Genomic DNA, 19,806 nt, shown 5'->3' with positions numbered 1-19,806 from the left:
AATTTGTGGCATATTTTATTTTTATTTTTGTGTAATATTTATATCACAAATATTAGATTTGCTTGCCCCTGCATATTTACCGCAATTATTGTACGAGCCTTTATTTTGAAAAAGAAATGTTTGACTTCCTGTAGTGACCGGTATGGTAGTTGCTAGAACAGAAGGGGAGCCCGCAAACTGGGTAAACTCTCGCGAGATTGTTAAGGCTAGGCATCGATCTCGAATAGTTAAGGTTACGGCATTGATTTGGAATAGTTAAGGTTAGGCATTAAACCTCGAATTGTTAAGGTTAGGCATTGATTGACCTCGAATGGTTAAGGTTAGGATAGGTGGTTCCGGTAGCGAGTCTCGCGAGAATTTGTGCAGATCTCAGATCAGATTTCGCAGTTTGCGCTCTCCCTTCTAGAACCACGAGGTAGTGACTGGCAAAATATATCCATGGAGACTGGCACGAGGACACGAGGACCAGGAAGAAGTTGTGAAAACGCATTATTAAATGTATTTTTAATGTGTATCGATATGACAGTTATCTCAAGCGTATAAAACTACATTTTAAAAAAAAAAAATGTTTTTATTGTGTTATTAAGTGATTACAAAACAAGTGAAGACATGTGCAGGGACATGTATAAAAAATGCCAAAATATATTATACAGAGAAAGACAAATAACTAATAAACTAAAACATCACAAGGGGATAAAAACAGGTTGAAAAGTGTGTGTGTGTGTGTTTGGCATTGAATGAGGCTAGATGGTCATATATGACATATATCTACTCTTAAACACATATACTGTACACATGCACACATATCTACACACACACACACACACACACACACATACAGATATCCTTCCTTTTATGTGTAGAGCATAGGGGGAACAAAAACAAAAACAAAAAGAAAATAAATTAGTTAAATATATATATAATACAGTATATACACATACACATATATATTAATAATATGAATAATAATAAAGATGATGATGATGATGAGGTCATGATAATAACATCAATAATAATACCAACACTTACAATAATAAGTGAGATAAATAAATAATAACAATAATAAAGAAAACAATTTTTTAAAGTTAATTCGAAGGTCATATATAATTATAACTGTATTTGTGTTTTGCGTTATGTGCGGTATAAAACTACATTGACCACAATCCATTGCGAACGACCAGACAATTCTACTACTGCGCATGCGCGTTCTGGTTGTTGTCAGCGGTGGTTATGGAGATGAAATGGGACTACAAGCTGTCAACATTACAGTGATGTTCGTGGTAAGATATCTGAGAAATACACGCTAGAAAACTTCTATTTACTCTAAAATGTACACCAACAAAAGGTAGGACATAACGAATTACAGTTGTTAGGACATTTATTGGATTTTAGCTTTTTAAAATGACCTTAAAGAGTACAGCTACTGTAAGTTAGCTAATGTGAGCTGATTGTGTAGTTAACAGTTGGCTAGCAAGTCAGCATGAAGGACTTCTCTGTGCTATAACGTTACTCCTCTCCAAGGGGCTTGTGTATGCCAATATTCAGAATAGTTTATTTTAACCTGAGGAGAACCATACGCCAAATTTAGTGCAGTAAACTGAACATTTAATATGTATTCTGTCTTCTGTAGCTCAAGTAAACCCTTCAACAAAACTTTAAGCCTCTTGTATTCAACATACAGCAACTGACATACATTCAGTACACATACATGATGAATAAAGTGCAATTTAAGTGCAAATTCAAGATTCAAGATTCAAGCCCTTTATTGTCATTGTGTAGTACAACGAAATTAGATTGTGACAATCCCATAGGTGCTAATGAAAAGATAATACAATACAAAAAAGAGATAGTGCAATATAAATATAAAAAATATAAAAGATAATACAATACAAAAAAGAAATAGTGCAATATAAATATAAAAAATATAAAAGATAATACAATACAAAAAAGAAATAGTGCAATATAAATATAAAAAATATAAAAGATAATACAATACAAAAAAGAAATAGTGCAATATAAATATAAAGAATATAAAAGATAATATAATACAAAAAAGAAATAGTGCAATATAAATATAAAAAATATAAAAGATAATACAATACAAAAAAGAAATAGTGCAATATAAATATAAAAAATATAAAAGATAATACAATACAAAAAAGAAATAGTGCAATATAAATATAAAAAATATAAACGATAATACAATATAAAATATAAAAATACAATATGTATATTGATGAGATGACAGTTTTGCCAGATTATTGCACAAAGTGTCCGTCAGATAATGATATAATTATTGCACAGCATCATATAATTATTGCATAGAGTGATCAGCATGTCATTGCACATATCCATAACAGTAGATTTAAAGTATTTACATTGCACAAAAGTGACCAACGTGTTATTGCACATGTCCGTAAACAGGAGATTTACATTGCACGTGTTCAACTCAGACAGAGGAGATGTCAGAGTTCAGGAGGTTTATGGCAATTGGGAAAAAAATATTGTCTAATATTGTCAAAGTTATGGACTGAAATAAATATTTTGTTGCCAGTCATTGCTGTTTAGTTGCTGACAACTTTGTTGAGCATCATTTGGTTAAGTCTAGTGACATTAAACAGGCTGTTAGCAGTCCTTTAGAATATTATTTAAACATGTTCCGGTAAATGTGTCAGTACTAGTGCTGATAAAATACCTGAGTTTGATTACTGATAACTTTTTTCAACACTTTACATTGAGAAAAAAAAATATTTGTACTTTGTACTACTACAAAACCATTAATTCATTCAGAAAAAAAAAGCCACAGTTCTCAAATATTGAACACAAGCATCCATACAAGAACAATTTGTAAATATAATGGAGTCTACAATTGGCTAAATTTAAATCTGTAACTATTCAGTCAAAGAATTAGTAAACTGGACTGAACATCTAACCAGACATTAAATGCTAGTTTTCACTACTTAACAGTACTTGGTGCTATGGACACATTTCAGTCCGTACTAAAAGAGAGGTTTGATAACCAGACATCAAGAGGATGTAGTTTCTTGGTCTAAACTAGACATTCAATATAGAATCAATTTGTCAATCATTGTCAGTAGAGCAGCTCCAGGTGTTATGTCAGTGTAATGTAAGATACACACGTTCATAAACACAAATTCCAGGCCTGTAGAATAAATAAATACATTGTGGAATTACCATTAATATCATATTTACATCCATCATTGACACTAATTGAATTCCTTTGCTCTTTCAGATATTAAATATCAGATATAAAAAAACAACAATATTTCTTATTTGTGTTGTATCAGTGTCCATCAGAGGGATGCCCAGAAAGATAGGATTCATTGTGGTCAACTCTTCAAGTCATGAAGACAACTTCAGTGCCAAGGAACTCATGGTGCATGCACCCACAGTCAATGGCTGGAGATCTAACAGGTACATCATCAACACAGCACTTTACTTTCAAAAACACACCACATTCATTTCATGGCAGCTTTATGTCTTCCTAAGTAGCAAAAGCAATAAAAACAGCAGCATTTTGTTAATTCTTGTGAATTTAATATTCGGCAGGCTGTGCTCGTACCCTCAACACGTCACCCTCCAGCTGGTGGAGAGAAGTAGGGTGAGGAAACTGCAGCTGCTGGCCCACCAGTACCTGATCCCAGCCAAGGTGGAGTTCCACATTGGAGACACCCTCCCTGAAACCGGCACCTCAGGGTTTCCCGGGCAGCTTCGCAGACTCGGGTGAGACACATTTGGACATTTGCACATTTGGTTATTACAAGGTGGTTTAAGAGATTTGGATGATGCAGCATACACAAACATAGGTTGTTCTTATGTGCTCAAGTGAACAAATGACGTCTTGTGCGACGCGGCGCAAATACGCTGGTGCTACGCCGTTATAAATCGCCATTATGAACCTAGAGATCCTGATATGGAGAGGGCAGAAAATAGTACCAGCAGCTTGTGAGAATGCCAGTGCGCAAGAAAAAGTCACAGTACACCAAGGAGTTAAATGTAGAAGTGCCGGTACTGCGGTGAGTACCGACCTACTTCGAGCACTGAATATGCTTGCCATCACCCTTGCCCAAGGCACTGGCTCACAATTGAATTGGTCTCCTACTAGATATCTAGTATGAATTACCCCACAGGGATAAACACAGTATCTGTACAGTATATCATCAGATCACAGAATTAAAATGCAGCCATGCATTTTAGTCTTGTATATCTCAGCAGAGGAGCCGAAATGAAAAGCAACACTGTACTCTCGCCACAGGTACGTGTCTTTGTCGGACAATGAGAAGACAGGCTTCAAAGCTCGGGAGCTGAAGTCGGTCCATGTAGACGCCGTCGGAACGTACCTGAGAATAACCCTCCATAGGAACCACACCAACCATTACAATCACCACAATCAGGTAGTGTTTTTATACGGTAACGATGCACCTACACCACTATTTCACTGCCTTAAACTTTTGTCTGATGCAGAAGACTGATCCAAACTGTGAGCAATGTGGTGTATGTGTTGTTCTACTGTGTTTGTGAGTTGTAAAAAAAGTCTTTTGGTTGATGTTGCCTTCCAGAATTAATTAGGTTAAATTAATGGGGAATAAACAGCAAAATCTTGTTTAAAAGAAGCTCAACAATAAGAATGGAGTTTTTCAAACATTAGTATTTTAGATCCACTGTTAGAAACATGATGACGTTATTTTGTCTTGATTTCTGCTGCATGAGGCTCTCAGTAGCATCACTTAGCCTGCCATCAGCCTGGTATCCCATAGCAACACAGACCATTATAGTCTCATTATAATCATGATGTGTTGTGGTGACATGAGAACATTTAAAGACTACTGTAAATGTGGCTGATAGATAGGCTGTATGTTGAAAAAAAATTTCAGGAAAATTTTAGCTTAATTAAGTCTGTGGTTTTGAACACAGCCAAAGACTAAGCTATTAATCAAAAGAATATCTAATAGCTTAATCAGTAATGAAAAGCAGCAGCTCTAACTTTTAAACATTTTATAGGCTGCATTTTCTAGATTTGTGTCTTGAATTTGATTTTGAAATTAGTCTTGAATTTCATAAATTCAGTTCCAGTTAGCAATGTCAATGTTTTTGAAACCCCGTTAATACAATTTTTACTCAAATGATAAGGCTGGTGTTCTTTTGTATTCTTCTTACTGTTAACAAATCCCACGAAAAGACCCAACCCACAATGTGTTAGTCCGTCCCTCAGTACTTCCCTCCCCAGTCTGTGGGGCTCAGTCCCAAGCCCCATTTCTTCCCGCTGAAACTTCTAAAACAACTTACTCAAACAGAAGTGAATTGTGCATTTGTTGGGGACTACATTCAGCAGCAGACTAATACACATTTAGTGCTTTAATCAGTATTTACAGTAGGACCGCAACTAACGATTATTTTCATTATCGGTTAATCTGCTGATTATTTTCTAGATTAATCGATTAATAGTTTGGTCTATAAAATGTCAGACAAAAGTGAAAAATGTCCATCCCAGTTTCTCAAAGTCCATGGGGATTTCTTAAAATGTCTTGTTTTAGATAAAGATATTCAGTTTCATATGATAAAAAAACAGAGAAAAGTAGGAAATCTCCATATTTGAGAGGCTGAAACAGCATTTTCTACCATTTTTGCATGAAAAATTACTTTAACGATTAGTCGATCATCAAAATATTTGCCAATTATTTTTCTGTCGATTGACTAATCAATAAGTCGACTAATCAGTAGCAGGACGGTGTATGTGAGTACAGACAGTACTTGTCAGTAGGATCGATTAATTCTTGGTATTGGGCATTTCATGTGATTTGTTGATAATAATAATAATATAGAATATCACCAGCCTTATCCTTTAATCTGCGGTAAATTATTTCCACTATTAACCTCCCAACACAACCATTTATCACATGCATTGATTTTTGATTTTCTCTCGCAGTTCTGTTCAACCACCTCACCAACATCTGTTTATGATTTCAGGTTGCTTTGGTTGCCATTAATGTTCTGGGGGATTCTTTGGATGGCAATGCTTTTAACACTATTGTAAGTGAGCACTCTCTTCACCCGTTCACCCATCACTGAACTTACATCTGCACAGCAATAGGTGGGGCTGTTGTGCTGTGGTTTTGTGAGACAACGCTCTGTCATCAGTCACTTAATAATGGGGCTGATTGATGTTTCCTCATCCATCCACTGACATTGCAGGCACTATGACAGCTTGAACTTTTGGCTTGTGAAAATGGGAAACAGGTATGTTAAACCCCCTGAGACCCCGACTTTTCAGAGGCCGTAGCCAGTTCAGTTTTAGAGCTAGAGTGAGGGTACAGATATCATTTTGGTGAGGAAGGGGTCCCTTGACCTCTGACCTCAAGATATGTGAATGAAAATGGGTTAAATGGGTACCCACAACTCTCCCCTTTACAGACATGCCCACTTTATGATAATCACATGCATTTTTCGAATGCAGTATAAATGTGTTATTTTCGCCTAATCTAAAAATGATGTGTTTGAATATTTCTGCACACAGGTCTCGGAATTGCATAAATTGTGTATCACTGTAAAGCTGAGACTCCTGTGGATCCAATGAGCTCCTGTAGATAGCTCCCTAGTTCCCATAGTAGCCATTTCATGTAGTGAGACCATTTTTTAAAACTTGACCTCACTATATAAAATGACCTGTGGTGACCTCTAGGATAATCACAGCCTCATGAAACTTTACAACCACAAACTACAGACCTAGAGCATTCAGAGAATGGATGGCTTTCCTAGGTAGATTGACAATAAGGGGGTTTCTGAGCAGTTTCCAGAACAGAAGTGCTCGCCATCCAATCGCCGAAAAATGCAATTTTTGTAGAAATCTCCAGATGTCAAAAGTTTTTGATACCAAATCACAGCAAGACTTTTTCTATGGTGTTCCTCAAGGTCTAGGGAGTCTTAATGTGGTATTTTGGAAGGATTATTGATAATTTTTGTCAATTCTCGAGTGGTAAAAATAGTTAAATTTAGCACCAAATCTGTGTAACAAATGGTATCAACCCAAAAATTGCTGCAACAAGTTATGAGACATAATAAAGCATTGAAATAGCCATCATATTCTTCTACTAAAAACCTCATGTAACCCCCAAAAAAGACACAAACGGGTCTATTGTGGGTCTCAGAGGGTTAAACAAAACAGGTGAATCATTCATTTATTTTTCATAAAACTTCATAAAACAAGAAACTGCATTCTGAACATCTGTTTTTTTCCTTATATGATGCTATTTGCTCTGGGCAAAGTTGTGCATTTTTAATTTTTGTTTGTTAGAATACAAAGTAGCAATACTAATGGGGATGGACAAAGAATACTTACAGTACATAATATATTGCAAATTCAGTAAAATAGCACTGTATAGATAGAATGTCCAGTAGATAACATATAATAGATACAGTATATTGCATAGGTGTTTTATGTAGAATTTATTTGTATTGACTGATCCAAAGACACTGTACAGTATAAACGCATAAGTCTGTATGCACACGTGTTTACCTGCATGGTGTGTGAGTGTATATGTGTCAGGAATGTAGTAATGAGACACAAAGGGAGGGCAGTATGTAATCACACAGGAGGCCTTTAGTTAGCCAGCGTAATCAGATAGTCCTGCAGACAGACAGGTCCTGGAGGAGAGAGAGCACCTTAAAACACACACAGAGACATGGAAAGACACCGACACACACTCGCACAGATTCCAGTGAACAAGCTGTGCATTGTTGCTTCACTAATCCACCTCCACCGCAGCAGTGATCTCGCTCGGAGGGTCGGCTGGATCTTGTTCTCTTATATCTGTTCTGTGACTGGAAGTTGTGTTTGTCCTGTGGAGGGACGCTGTGGTGTGGATGAAGGGAGAAAGCTACGTGCCTCTTTAAAAGTGTCGGTTCATCCAAATTATGGAGAAAAAAACCCATCTTCTCACCTACCTCTAGGGGGTATCTAGCCACGCAGATCTGTCTTTGAGGTTTCTGCCTCCACTCAAATACAATGGAGGTAAATGGAGTTATGTTCATCAGGGCTGCAACTAACGATTATTGTCATTGTTGAATAATCTGTGGATTATTTTCTCAATTAATCGATTAGTTGTTTGGTCTATAAAATGTCAGAAAATGATGTCAATCAGTCTTTCCCAAAGCCCAAGATGACGTCCTCAAATGTCTTGTTTCGTCCACAACTCAAAGATATTCAGTTTACTGTCATAGAGGAGTACAGAAACCAGAAAATATTCACATTTATGAAGCTGAAATCAGAGAAGTTTTAATTATTTTCCTTAAAAAATGACTCAAACCGATTAGTCGATTATCCAAATAGTTGACGATTGATTTAATACTTGGCAGCTCTACTGTTCATGGTGCTCAGAGCATTGAAAAGGTGTGATGGTTGATGGTAAACGGAAGCTTTTTCGCTGTCACAGAGATGCTGAAGCTGCCTTCATGGCCTCCATTAACTCTCCATCAAACTAAAAAATCTGCTCTGTAGAGGTCAAAGGGTTTCTTTTACTCTTTCCTTTCTGTCAATCTCCAAATCAGTAATGCCAACCTCCAGGCTTTAAGCGATGCTGATGTGAGTTTTCATTTTGATGTTACTTTTACATTACTCCACCGTGGTTTATTTATTTTCCAGGCGTTTACGTGTTACTGCCCTAAATGGCAGTGTAATAGGCCTTTGTCACAGCAGATATTTTGACTTATCATAGTTACTAATAACATTAACAATGGCTCTGTTGTGGCATGGCAGTGAGCCAGCATACGCAATACCAGGAACCTGAAGGAGCTAAATGGAATTCAGCCATCATTCATTTCATTATTTGAACCAGGACTTTTCCTTTTCCAACATGTCAAATGTGCTCTTGGAAAAAGGCCTAGACCTGACCGTCGTTAATGGCTTTTTTAATACTCTTTATGATTTTGATCCCTGACAGTAGTAACTTCTCAGAAAAGAAAGAGAAAAAGAGAAGTAATACTTTATAATAGTGACTGTATATCCCTCCCACCCCATGATCCATCCATCCAACATCTCAAAAAAACGAATTCTCTCTCTACTATTTAAAATTCTTCAGTCTTTTTCTTAATGGATTGCGCAAATTTAGGTATTATAGGTATGGTGGTATAAGGTATTATAGGGGTCTCTTTCATAGAGATGTGTTGATCCGTGAATGTTGCCCTGCCCTGTTACGCTGGATAATTTACACAACACACCGTCACCACTTTTCATAGAGGAGATTTCTTCGGTGCAAAGTAGTTCCAGAAAACTGTAGATTTGTGCAGAGTAACAGGGTATATTGTTTCTGGAAACACACGTTGCTGATGAATCTTTAAATTACATTTTTGTCAATGCTGTGCATAATGCACATTAAATTCCAGTCGCCTCTGTTATATTGGAGTGGAGGCAGAAATTTTTTATTTTTCAAATTTGGGTGAACTGACCCTTTAAGAAGTAGTTCCTTAGCATGACATAAAGAATGTGCTTACGGCCAGTGCAAAAACATCAGATCTTACTTTGTCAATGACTAATGAAGATAATCTGACATTAAAATATCATCATGAAAATAGGTCAGTAACATATTACACCATCTATTAACCGATAAACTGGATTAATGAAGGGACTATCCATCACAGCTTTTTTTTATTTCCTCTTGCTAACATTCCACTATCTGAAAAAGTGACACATTAAAGCATCGTATCATGTTTTTTGTCCTCTTGTGATATATTACAACTTCTCATTTCAGGCACAGTATCTACATACAGCGTGATTAGATAAGTGTACAGTATTGTTCCTGTTCCTACTTATTACTGGCTAACAGGAAGTTTGTCCTTCACCATATCAAATGACGTACTTCAAGAATGATGTCATCAGTAGACACAGTTTCCTGTTCTCATAATGATTGTCCAATCAACCCTTCAGGTGATAGCAGTGTAGGCAATGGATTACAGAAGTCTCCATATATGACTGTGGCCTTTATTTGCTGATTAATGATTAGGTTTGGATTTATGTGTGACTTGTATTACTGCCATTTTCTGGCTGATCCTCCCTTTTGAAAGGGCAATGTTTTGGTTAGTTTAGGTTAAGGTAAGGGTTTAAATTGAGGGTCACCTTAAAGCTAATGGGATTAGACAACAATTATCAGGTCTTCCTGAGCGCAGTAATACAAGAGTATACATGCACGTGTGTGTAATTTGTCCCATCTGTTTACCCCCAGCCAAGCAGAGAGCAGCTGATCGAACACTACCTCAACAGTACCCAGCTGGAAGCCGCCTTGGACACGACCTTCATGGGGTGAGGCTAGGCCATTGAACCCTGGTTTCTTTGTCTTGTGACAATAACACTGTTCAACAAAGCCATTTAGTCTGGAAGCCAACCAATAAGGCATTAAAGGTCACACGCATTTGAAGACAATGCAGGTGGCGGCCCGTGCAAAGAGGAAAACACATTTCGAAAGATTTCTTCTTCTCTTTTTTCTCTATTATCAACCCCCAAGGGACGATTCACCTCAGGGTCTCACTCGTTGGGGGTCCGTCAGTGTTTTTCCCCTTTGGTAATACTGAGCCCATTTAACGGATAATGATGCATGTATTCTACATGGCATTATCTCAAGTGAATTTAGACACTAAATCAGCTATTCTGTTTTCTATATTCAACATGTTTCACAAGTGTAACAAGCTCAGACCTGACAGAGTGGTGTTGTTGTTGTGTAGAAAGAAATGTTTTAAAGGGTGACTTAGGTATTTTTCAAACTAGACCCTATTTTGACTAATGGGGACAACGATTTTTGCAATTGGTCCAGTATTGAGGGATAACACTGTCACCGACAGCTGCTAAATGAGCTGCGAGGGAAAGTGAGTAGCCTCAATATAACGTTACGTCCACTGAGAAACAGATAAATAAAACATTTTTCTTACGTTTCGCTTAATCCAGTCTGTTTGTTATTGTGTCCAAGTCCCGCTCAAGGAGAAGTCTCGTGAAATCTGAATATCCGTATACCCTGGCTCAAATAAATACGGACGGCCATCGAATTCAAAGACCTCATCCACGTTGAGTTTTTTTAAGATAACACTAAGCTACGCTTTCTGTACTCCAACGCAACAAACTCTGTCCGACTGGCTCTCGCGTTCCCACCATGGATGTATTCCACTATTCCACCGTTGTCTCCCGGCAACACGTCACCTCACCAGATTTCAGAACGAGACTTCTCCTTGAGTTTCCATAATGTCAGACACTTATAATAACAATCACAGCCCGTCATGGCAGAAACAAGCACTTTTAGTGGACATAAATGACGGTGCCAGCTTGTCCCAATAGCACCATATTGCAGCCTGTGAGCAGCTGCTGTCTACAGCACTCTCCCTCAATACTGGACCAATTTCACAAAGTGTCCCTGTTAGTCATTTAGACACAAAAACATGGGAAAATAGGGTCCAGTTTGAAAAATACCAAAGTTACCCTTTCATGTTTCAGTTTGTTCAATGTCGTTTTTGTGTCCTGTCTTGCACCCAGTAAATGTGAATCCATCTCGCCCTTGGACGACCTGGCCTTCGACATGTACCAGGACCCCGAAGTGGCCCACATCATCCGAGTCCTGGACCAAAAGAAGCAGGACATGGTCCGGCAGGAGAAATACGAGCAGGCCAAGAATCTGAAGCAGGCTGTCGCAGACCTGCAGAAGGTACTGTAGCTGCTGGGAGGCAGACTTGGTGGCTACAACACATTGATACCAAATATTTGTTCACATGGTTGAGCAGTATGCACCACAAACACCAGGATGTGTTTTCTCTTAAAGCTTCAGTAGGCAGAAAGATTCCATAATAACCTTTCATCATATTGTAATTCAAGTGTTCTGAGAGAAAACTAGACTTCTGCTCCTCCTCATGGCTCAGTTTTCAGGCTTTAAAAAAATCCACCCCGTGACGGGAGAGTTTGGCCAATCACAGGTCATTTCAGAGAGAGAGCATTCCTATTGGCTGTTCATTCTACAGAGGCAGCTGTCAATCACTTGTAAACAAGTTAATTTAGCTGATATTACATCTTTATTTTTACATTTTGATTGCAGAATTTTTACTTCTTGCTACTTTTACTTAACTGAAGAATCTGTGTGAGGCTTGTCTTCCTTTAACAGATACCCAGTGTAATTTCACCACTGTTTGTAACAATAGTTGTTAAACATTGTTCAGATTCCTGTTCCTGACCTCCTTTGTATACACCGTTACCATGCTGACCATGAATTCTTAATAAGCTCAACAGCTGCAGTGATGGTCCTCGGGTAGTGTCTCTCCCAGGCCCAACCACAAACCTTCCTGTAACTAGATAACACAAAACACACACTAGCACCTTGTTAGCATGGCATATTAACATTGCAGAAAGAGCAGTTGCCAAGGTAGTCATGCTGAAAATCCCTTGTCATCGCACCCTCAGGATGTCAGAGGATTGGTTTTTTTGCGTTATATGATATCTTAAAACAGATGACAGAAAGAAGACAGGACAATAGAAGGCACAGAATTGACCTGGTGTGTTTCTTCAACTTTATTTGCCCAACTTTACTTAGACTGGAAGAAGCAGAGGTGCTTATCGAGTGGGAAGAACTGCATGCTGGAGATCCTGAATATAAATTGGGTCACTTGGTTTTGTCCAAAAGAGAGTAAAGAATCTCAAAACGTTGATGTTCAGACTGCGTCGCTTGGCACCTGGTTAGCAACTTATTACAGCTTTATGGAATTTCCTGACTTACTGGAAGTTGTTGTCTAATTTCCAGCCTGTAAATCTTGATGATTCACCATGTGGCACGCTTACTGTTATGCGGCACCAGGGCTAGATTATTGTGCAGGGCAGAACCGCCCGTGTCAAGTCCGAGTCCATTTCCAAACCAGCTGCAGTTAGGTCTAAAGGGATAGCCCGGGTGTTTTAAAGTGGGGTTGTATGATGGTACTAATCTACCTACAGTAGATGACGGTCGGCAAGATTCAGCTTGTGAGCGCACCTGAAATGTTGGTAATAATCCCTCATTGCATAGGAAACTAGAGAAAATACCGTAGGTCAAAGTTGAACCAGGAAGTTGGCGAGTAGACTGTGATGGGTGTTTACAACTCACAGTTTGGGTAATCATTTTACTGTTCTCCTTTATTTCTCTTCCAAGTATGTATGACAAACCTGTTTTTTTTTTTTTACAACCTGTGTGATTGCATGACTGCTCATGTTTCTTGCCCCATTGAACTTCCTTTTAGTAATGTCAAAATAAACTTGGTGAATACAATGTTATCATTACCAACAAGCGTGAAAATAAGATCAAAGTTGTAATAAACTGGAGTAATGCTTTAAGCAAACACCACGCCCAGAACAACACCTGAGCAGGTGAAATTGTATTTATGATCAAGGCGCATGAACAGTGTACAAACTGTATCTTTCTAAATGGCTTCTACTGTCGTACGTCAAAGTGTCCTTTAGCGATACACTGAATCCCACTGCTCCTAAATGCATAGGGTGGGTTAAATACAGAGGTCAAATTTCATGTTTGTACCTGTAAGTGTATGATGATTCTAATAAAGTTTAAGTCTTTACCTCTCCTTGTCCCGGACTCTTCCAGGTGGGGGAGCGTTTGGCTCGGTATGATGTGGAGAAACGGTGCGCGATCGAAAAGGAAGACTATGACCTGGCCAAGAAGAAGAAGGAGCTGATGGAAGAGTACAGGAGGAGCGTCTACCAGCAGCTGGAAGTCCACAACCTGCTGGACATGACAGTGGTCAGTCACCAATCATTGATGGCGGCGTTGTAGTGTGTAGTAACAGCAGAGGGACTGTTTGTGTGATGTATTTGATGATTTGATGAGAAATTATGGGATATGTGGAAAAATCATGACTCATGCTGCCAAAACTGAATTCTGTTCTGTCCTCCCACCATTTCACAAGATCACACGGACCGCAGATTCATCCCCAGCCCATGATCCTCCCTCCCTTCTGCCTTCTCCAGGTCACCGTTCAGTCCCCACCAAGCCTCTTATGTCCACAGACACATTCAGGAAGGGGAAAAAAACGAACGCTCCTCAGAACCAACAGTCGGACGCAGAAGCGGTTGTGCCCAAACTAAGCAGCCAACCTGACACACCGTGCACCCCCGCTGCTGTACCCAAGATAGACGTAAGTGACACTTGATGATGCAACACATCACAACGCCTTTACACAGCATGAAACATGTCCAACACCTGCAGACATGTAAAAACTTGTCCAACTCATTTGTTGAAGACGATATGGTCAGTGATGACAGTGTTTCCTCATTAATGATCCAGCAGTAGTCTAGACAGATGTGCCTGACCTGTCGCTTGTTCTGCTTGCATGAATTCTTTATTGTTATAAAAATAACCTACTGCGGCACCTTGGGAATACATCTCCTGTCTTAAGCCTCTATAGTGTTGGAACACGGAGCACACAGGGAGATTATAACCAGCAGGGGCTTTTATGCTTTACTCACCACCTACTAAGACCGGCCCTACTGCAGGTCGGGTTTCACTATTTAATTAAAAGCGTGCAACAGTTGGCTGACTCCAGCGGCTGCCAACCTGGCCTGAAGGCAGGGCTTTGAGCCTTGTACGAGGCAGCAGGGTGCCAGTTGGCCCTGGGGCACGGGAGACAGTGCTGTCTGGATGGAGCTACGGTTTGTATAGATGGGGTTAAACATTCATTGTCATTATGACGTTGAATGATCGACCTATTCAGTGATCAAACGCTAGTGAGAGTTAGTGAAAAGAACATGGGTGGAGATGATCAATTTTTCAAAAGGATGGACAGACTTGAAAGTGTAGGTCGGTTTTCTTTGAGCCTTTGAACAAAGGGATCGCTAGAAAAAGTATTATTTTGTGTGATGAGAAATGTATACACAGAACCTATAACTAAATTGGCAAAAAACTAGCGATCACACCAACAGCGACACCAAATTGGGCCAGGGACCTAAAGTGGGGGGCTAATGACCCCTTCCCCAATCCCTACCTCCCTTCTTTCGGCACCCTTCCTCGGACCACACCCATCTTCAAACTCAGCCTTCATTTTGATCTCAACTACACACCTGTAAAGTTTCATGACTGAATATTGCACCGTTGTGACGCTCAGTGGTGGAATGTAACTAAGTGCATTTACTCAAGTACTGTACTTAAGTACAATTATGAGGTACTTGCTTGAAAGCAAATATTGTAATTTTTTCTCCACTACATTTATTTGACAGCTTTAGCTACTAGTTGCTTTGCATATTCAGATTATTAATAGAAATCAAAAAATAAATACATTATGATGTATCAAAATCTGTCCACAGACAGACAGACAGACAGACAGACAGACAGACAGACAGACAAACAGACAGACATATTAACACCTGGCAAAGTACTCAAAACTGCTTCTGTGGTCGTTCCCGCTATAGTAGGTGTCTCCAGGACCACATTTTTGCCATGATGACTCACACAGGTGAAAAGAATGCCAGCGCCGCTGTCACGGATGGCACAAATGTGAAAGTTGTGTAAGGTAAATATCATATTCCAAGCTTTAAATATATGTTGTTGTCTTGTGCTGACAGGTTACCAGTGTGCCTTATGATGAGAAGCCGCTGCCAACCCTTCAGAGGAAAGACCGGCCTGTGGAGGCCATCCCGAGCCCTGCAGAGCGGCACTCCCCCCAACCAGACACCCAACAGACTCCAGACAGCCCAGAGATGAGCGGAGAGCCAGAGCCCCTGACGGAAAAGGCCCAGAGAGAGGCCGGCCTTCCAATAGAGGTCTATGGAGAAAGCCTGGTAAGCCATATAGTTTATAGTGTATCGTTTTTATTTCTACGTATGTACTCCGAAAAATACTTTTTGTTAACCCTTCAGGATATTCTTATACACAAGCCAGATGTCATCGCCCTATTTTAGCCATCCCAGATATATTTGTGTATCGGTGTATATGTGACGAAAATGAGAAAGTTTTCTCCGGCTGGTGGGCGGTGTTTGGTATTTCTTCAATTGGTCTCAACATGGCTGCCAGGTCACAAACTTTCTTTCGTTTTCCAGCTAAACAGTACACTACAAGATGTTTCTGAAAACATTTGAGGCAAGAAATAGGCATTACAGTAACGGAATATTGATTCATATTTGATCAGCGCTGCCTAGTTTAGTGTTTGATCGGAGTTCACGAAAGATTGTCAGCTGCTCAGAGACGGCAAGGCTCCAGCTCGGCTCTGATTGGTTGTTTTCCTCCTGTCTGTGAAATCCTGCAGATGCCATTAGGAGCACCGGAGGTTTTTTTCAGATTACCTGTCAGGATATAGTGACCGTTTTATAAAAATATCTTTTTCAACTTTATCAGAAATGTTTATGTTAATAAATGTATATTGGCAGATATATGAGTTTGTAATATATGATCTCTATACCGTACACAGCAAATCTCTATCCACATCTGCTGTAATACCCACACAACTGATATTTGTGATATCTTTCCTGCCCCTTGGCTAATCTTTTGCCCTCTCCTCTTTTCCAGGTGGCTGGTGCGTATTCCAAAACCTGGTCCTACAGAGAGGATGCTCTCCTGAACACGTACAAGAAGCTTTTGGAGCTGTCGCCCACCACCCCCAAGGAGGAGCTGAGAAACATGATAAGAGCTGCAGTCTTCCTGGTCAAGAAGTCCCTGCTGGATAAAGTGTCATCTGTGAGTCCACAAAAAGACAATTGTTGTGGTGTGGATGCCGTGAATGTCCACGTTAATTGAACAGAATCTGCTGCCATTAAAGCAGCGTTATGGATATGTTTACTTTGTCACTGTCAAAGCCTTCTATAAATCACGTCCTCTGGATTCCTATTACAAACAGAACTAACGGTCATGTAGTTAAATCATAAGCACGCCCGTCCCCACTCTTAACACTGCCCCCCCTGTCCCATATGCAACCCCTAGTTCTCGCTCCCAGAGCTGGTTTCCTTAAACAAACAGCTTTGACAAGGATGGCCTTGTAACCTCTCTCTGGAAGTCTTCTACAGTCTTGTATGGTAATGAAAAGAGTAGTGCCGCAATAATTCTGGTGATTTATTTTCCTAGGCACATTGATACACAGAATGTTCCATTAAGAAGTCAATTGCTCAATTTGCTGCTCCACAAATGTGCTTCACTTTAGTTCATGTTGAATACACCTTTCTCCGGCAACTCAGTCAGTAGTCTTAAGGCTCAGACACACCAAGCCGACATCAAAGAACTAGCGGCGATGAAGGCCGACTGTTGCGTCGCCTCACGTCGCCTTTGTTTTGGCTGACAAGTTGTATTTGAACACACTTAGCTTCATTCCAGATTGTTGTTGTGAAAATGTATTGGAATGATCAGATGAAATGAAGATGAAAAATGAGAAGAGCCTTCTGTGTTTTGCCTCTTGATTTTACTCGTTAGCTTGTTTTCCTCACTTCCATTTCTCTTCTCGTGCACTGATTCGCTTAAGTTGAACAGCCAATCAGACTGATTTCTCTCACTGACGAGCTCTGCTGCCGATTCAACATGCTGAATCGGCCGAAAAGCCTCCGACATGGGCGGATTAGAGCCGACGGTGCGGGACACACCTTAAGAACTAGGCTGACAGACGCTCACCGACGGCCCCAAACTGTCCGATGGCCAACCTTCGGCTTGTGTCAGGGCCTTAAGCTGCATGTCATGTCATTACATACTACGGGTGTCACAATTTCGATTCTAAATAGAAAATCGATCGAAATGAGTTTTCGATCTCGACCTTTGAAGTCAAAAGCAGGACTCTCCCAGTATTTGTTTTTTCTCTCCACCCCCGCTTAATGTTACTGCACAGCCGAAGAAAAAAAAAAGAAAGAAAAACACTTCAACGCAGTGTACAGCTATCTTACCGGTAGTCTGCAGCTCCACTTTTGGAGACACCATGGCCACTGTCGGAGTCGGCGATGACGGAGAAACAACTGAACTGTGAAATCCTCCTGCTTCCTGAAGTCACTGTTTTGGCATCATTTTTCCTTGCTCCTGATGAGATATGTAAACAACAAACGTGTCGTTGACAGCAAAACTACAGATGGTAGGCTGCAGAAGATTTAGAGACTGCAGCAACCAAAGAAAGCATCACTGATTGAACTGTTTGGCGATTCCAGCCACAGTCCATCGATTGCATGTCTAAAATCGAATTGAATTGTGACACCCCTATTATATACTGTGTCTGAATGAAGCCCAGCGTTTGTTATATGTTTTTCCAGTTTAATCTACCTTGTAAACACCAAATTCCATAATATATCCAACATTGATAATGCGCTGGTAATTCAATTGACCTGTAAAATACAGGTTAGTTGGCATCTTTGCTTTACTGATTGTCACTCTCCATCTGCATCCTCTCACCCACTCAAAGTACACATTGCCACATCAAGCCTCTCTGCTAATTGACATCACCCTGGTGCTAACATTTCTTGGAAAGTCCACTAAGTTTGGAGCTAAACGTCCACTGGCTCTCTCCTTAGGTTTTCCACGCCTCCCTGAAGTTGCTGCGGCTCCTGCTGAGCAAGCTGATCCCAGGGCTGGGCCGGGCCGAGGTGACCCACTGCATGGATCAGACTTGGCCCAACCTGCTGGCCAGGACTGGAGACTCAGCCAGCCGCCTCCGGGGAACGGCCACTGCCTTCATTCAGGTATTGTTAACACGCCGGACTGACTAGAGTGTCACCGGTTGATTTCTATTAACCTTTTACTTCTTGTCATCTGCCCTTTGGCTCCATAGCAACAATGCAATCTGCCTTTACTCCCTCCACCATCTTCCCTGAAAACGTTTGTCTGATCATGTAAAAACAATATAAAATGTACTGAAGAGGCTACTGATGCCCTTGGTGCTAATCTCATTTATGTTTATGGTTATTATATCTGTAGTTTGAAGCTGTAGTGATTTCTTGATATTAAATTGCCACACACACAACAATAGTCTGGAACTTATGTCATCTTGTAACAAAAACAAAAGGACTTTATTAACCTCCCTATCCCATGAGGCGGGTCTATACAAGAATCACAAGGGTGGAACAGCATGACAGCAAAGCCAAAATACTTAAGAAATCAAACCAATACAACTGTGCACCGATAAAACCCACAAACACATAAAGACATACAATAAAGTATTTACCATATTAAAGGCAAGTAGGAGGAGTGAGATTATAGTATATAGTATATGTCCTTCTCTGAGAAACTAAGAAAGATTACCTCAAAATAATAAAACATCATTTTATTACATTTCATAATAAAAAGATGAATTATGAAAAGAATTTACAAATGAAATATTAACCAATCAATAAATACTTCAAATTAAAAAAGGATTTACAAAAACACCATAAAACCGTCAATAAGTACATCATTTAAAAAATACATTAATGAATTCATGAATAAATAATGGAATTTAAAATTCTATTTAAAAATGCAGTTTAAAAAGAGAAATAAATAACTGGATTCACAAAGTGAATTATGAATACTGGTTTTAATCAAGCATTTAAAAGGGCAACTTCTTTTCCCATTTGCTATTGCTATTCCTTAATGCTTTTACTAAATGTACTAGCTATTGGATTTGCTGACTCATTTAGCTTCTCCGGTAATAACGCGGCAGCAATAATGCGGGTCTCTCTCTCTGTTCATCAAGTAGGCCTTGACCATCATTACCACATACAAGCAGATGGTTGAACAAGATACTGTAATCATTGAAGTAGAGTGACATGTTTTGTAAACTCCGAATCCATCAGAGAAGAGAAAATATGTCATGATTCATATAAGGGTGGACCTGTTCTGGCTAGGGATT

General features: G+C 39.6%; 1 protein-coding gene across 5 annotated transcripts in view; it reads left to right on the top strand.

Moving 5' to 3' along the window:
* The first annotated feature begins 1,176 nt into the window (after positions 1–1,176).
* The window catches only part of cep104 (centrosomal protein 104), a 40,441-nt gene continuing 21,811 nt past the window's right edge, over positions 1,177–19,806 (top strand). For 4 of the 5 annotated variants that reach the window (XM_074644665.1, XM_074644663.1, XM_074644662.1 and 1 more), the window contains exons 1-12: positions 1,177–1,280; positions 3,309–3,435; positions 3,571–3,744; positions 4,277–4,415; positions 5,989–6,051; positions 10,236–10,312; positions 11,531–11,699; positions 13,611–13,766; positions 13,933–14,160; positions 15,584–15,799; positions 16,524–16,691; positions 18,494–18,661. In XM_074644665.1, coding sequence (XP_074500766.1) covers positions 3,323–3,435; positions 3,571–3,744; positions 4,277–4,415; positions 5,989–6,051; positions 10,236–10,312; positions 11,531–11,699; positions 13,611–13,766; positions 13,933–14,160; positions 15,584–15,799; positions 16,524–16,691; positions 18,494–18,661 — 1,671 coding nt within the window. In that variant the 5' untranslated portion in view covers positions 1,177–1,280; positions 3,309–3,322. The remainder of the gene's footprint in view (positions 1,281–3,308; positions 3,436–3,570; positions 3,745–4,276; positions 4,416–5,988; positions 6,052–10,235; positions 10,313–11,530; positions 11,700–13,610; positions 13,767–13,932; positions 14,161–15,583; positions 15,800–16,523; positions 16,692–18,493; positions 18,662–19,806) is intronic. The other variant, XM_074644664.1, reaches the window with a different exon arrangement.

This window comes from Sebastes fasciatus, chromosome 8 (assembly GCF_043250625.1).
Source record: "Sebastes fasciatus isolate fSebFas1 chromosome 8, fSebFas1.pri, whole genome shotgun sequence".
Classification (NCBI taxonomy): Eukaryota; Metazoa; Chordata; class Actinopteri; order Perciformes; family Sebastidae; genus Sebastes; species Sebastes fasciatus.
The sequence above is the reverse complement of the archived record's forward strand: the minus strand, read 5'-3'. Positions and strand labels throughout refer to the sequence as shown.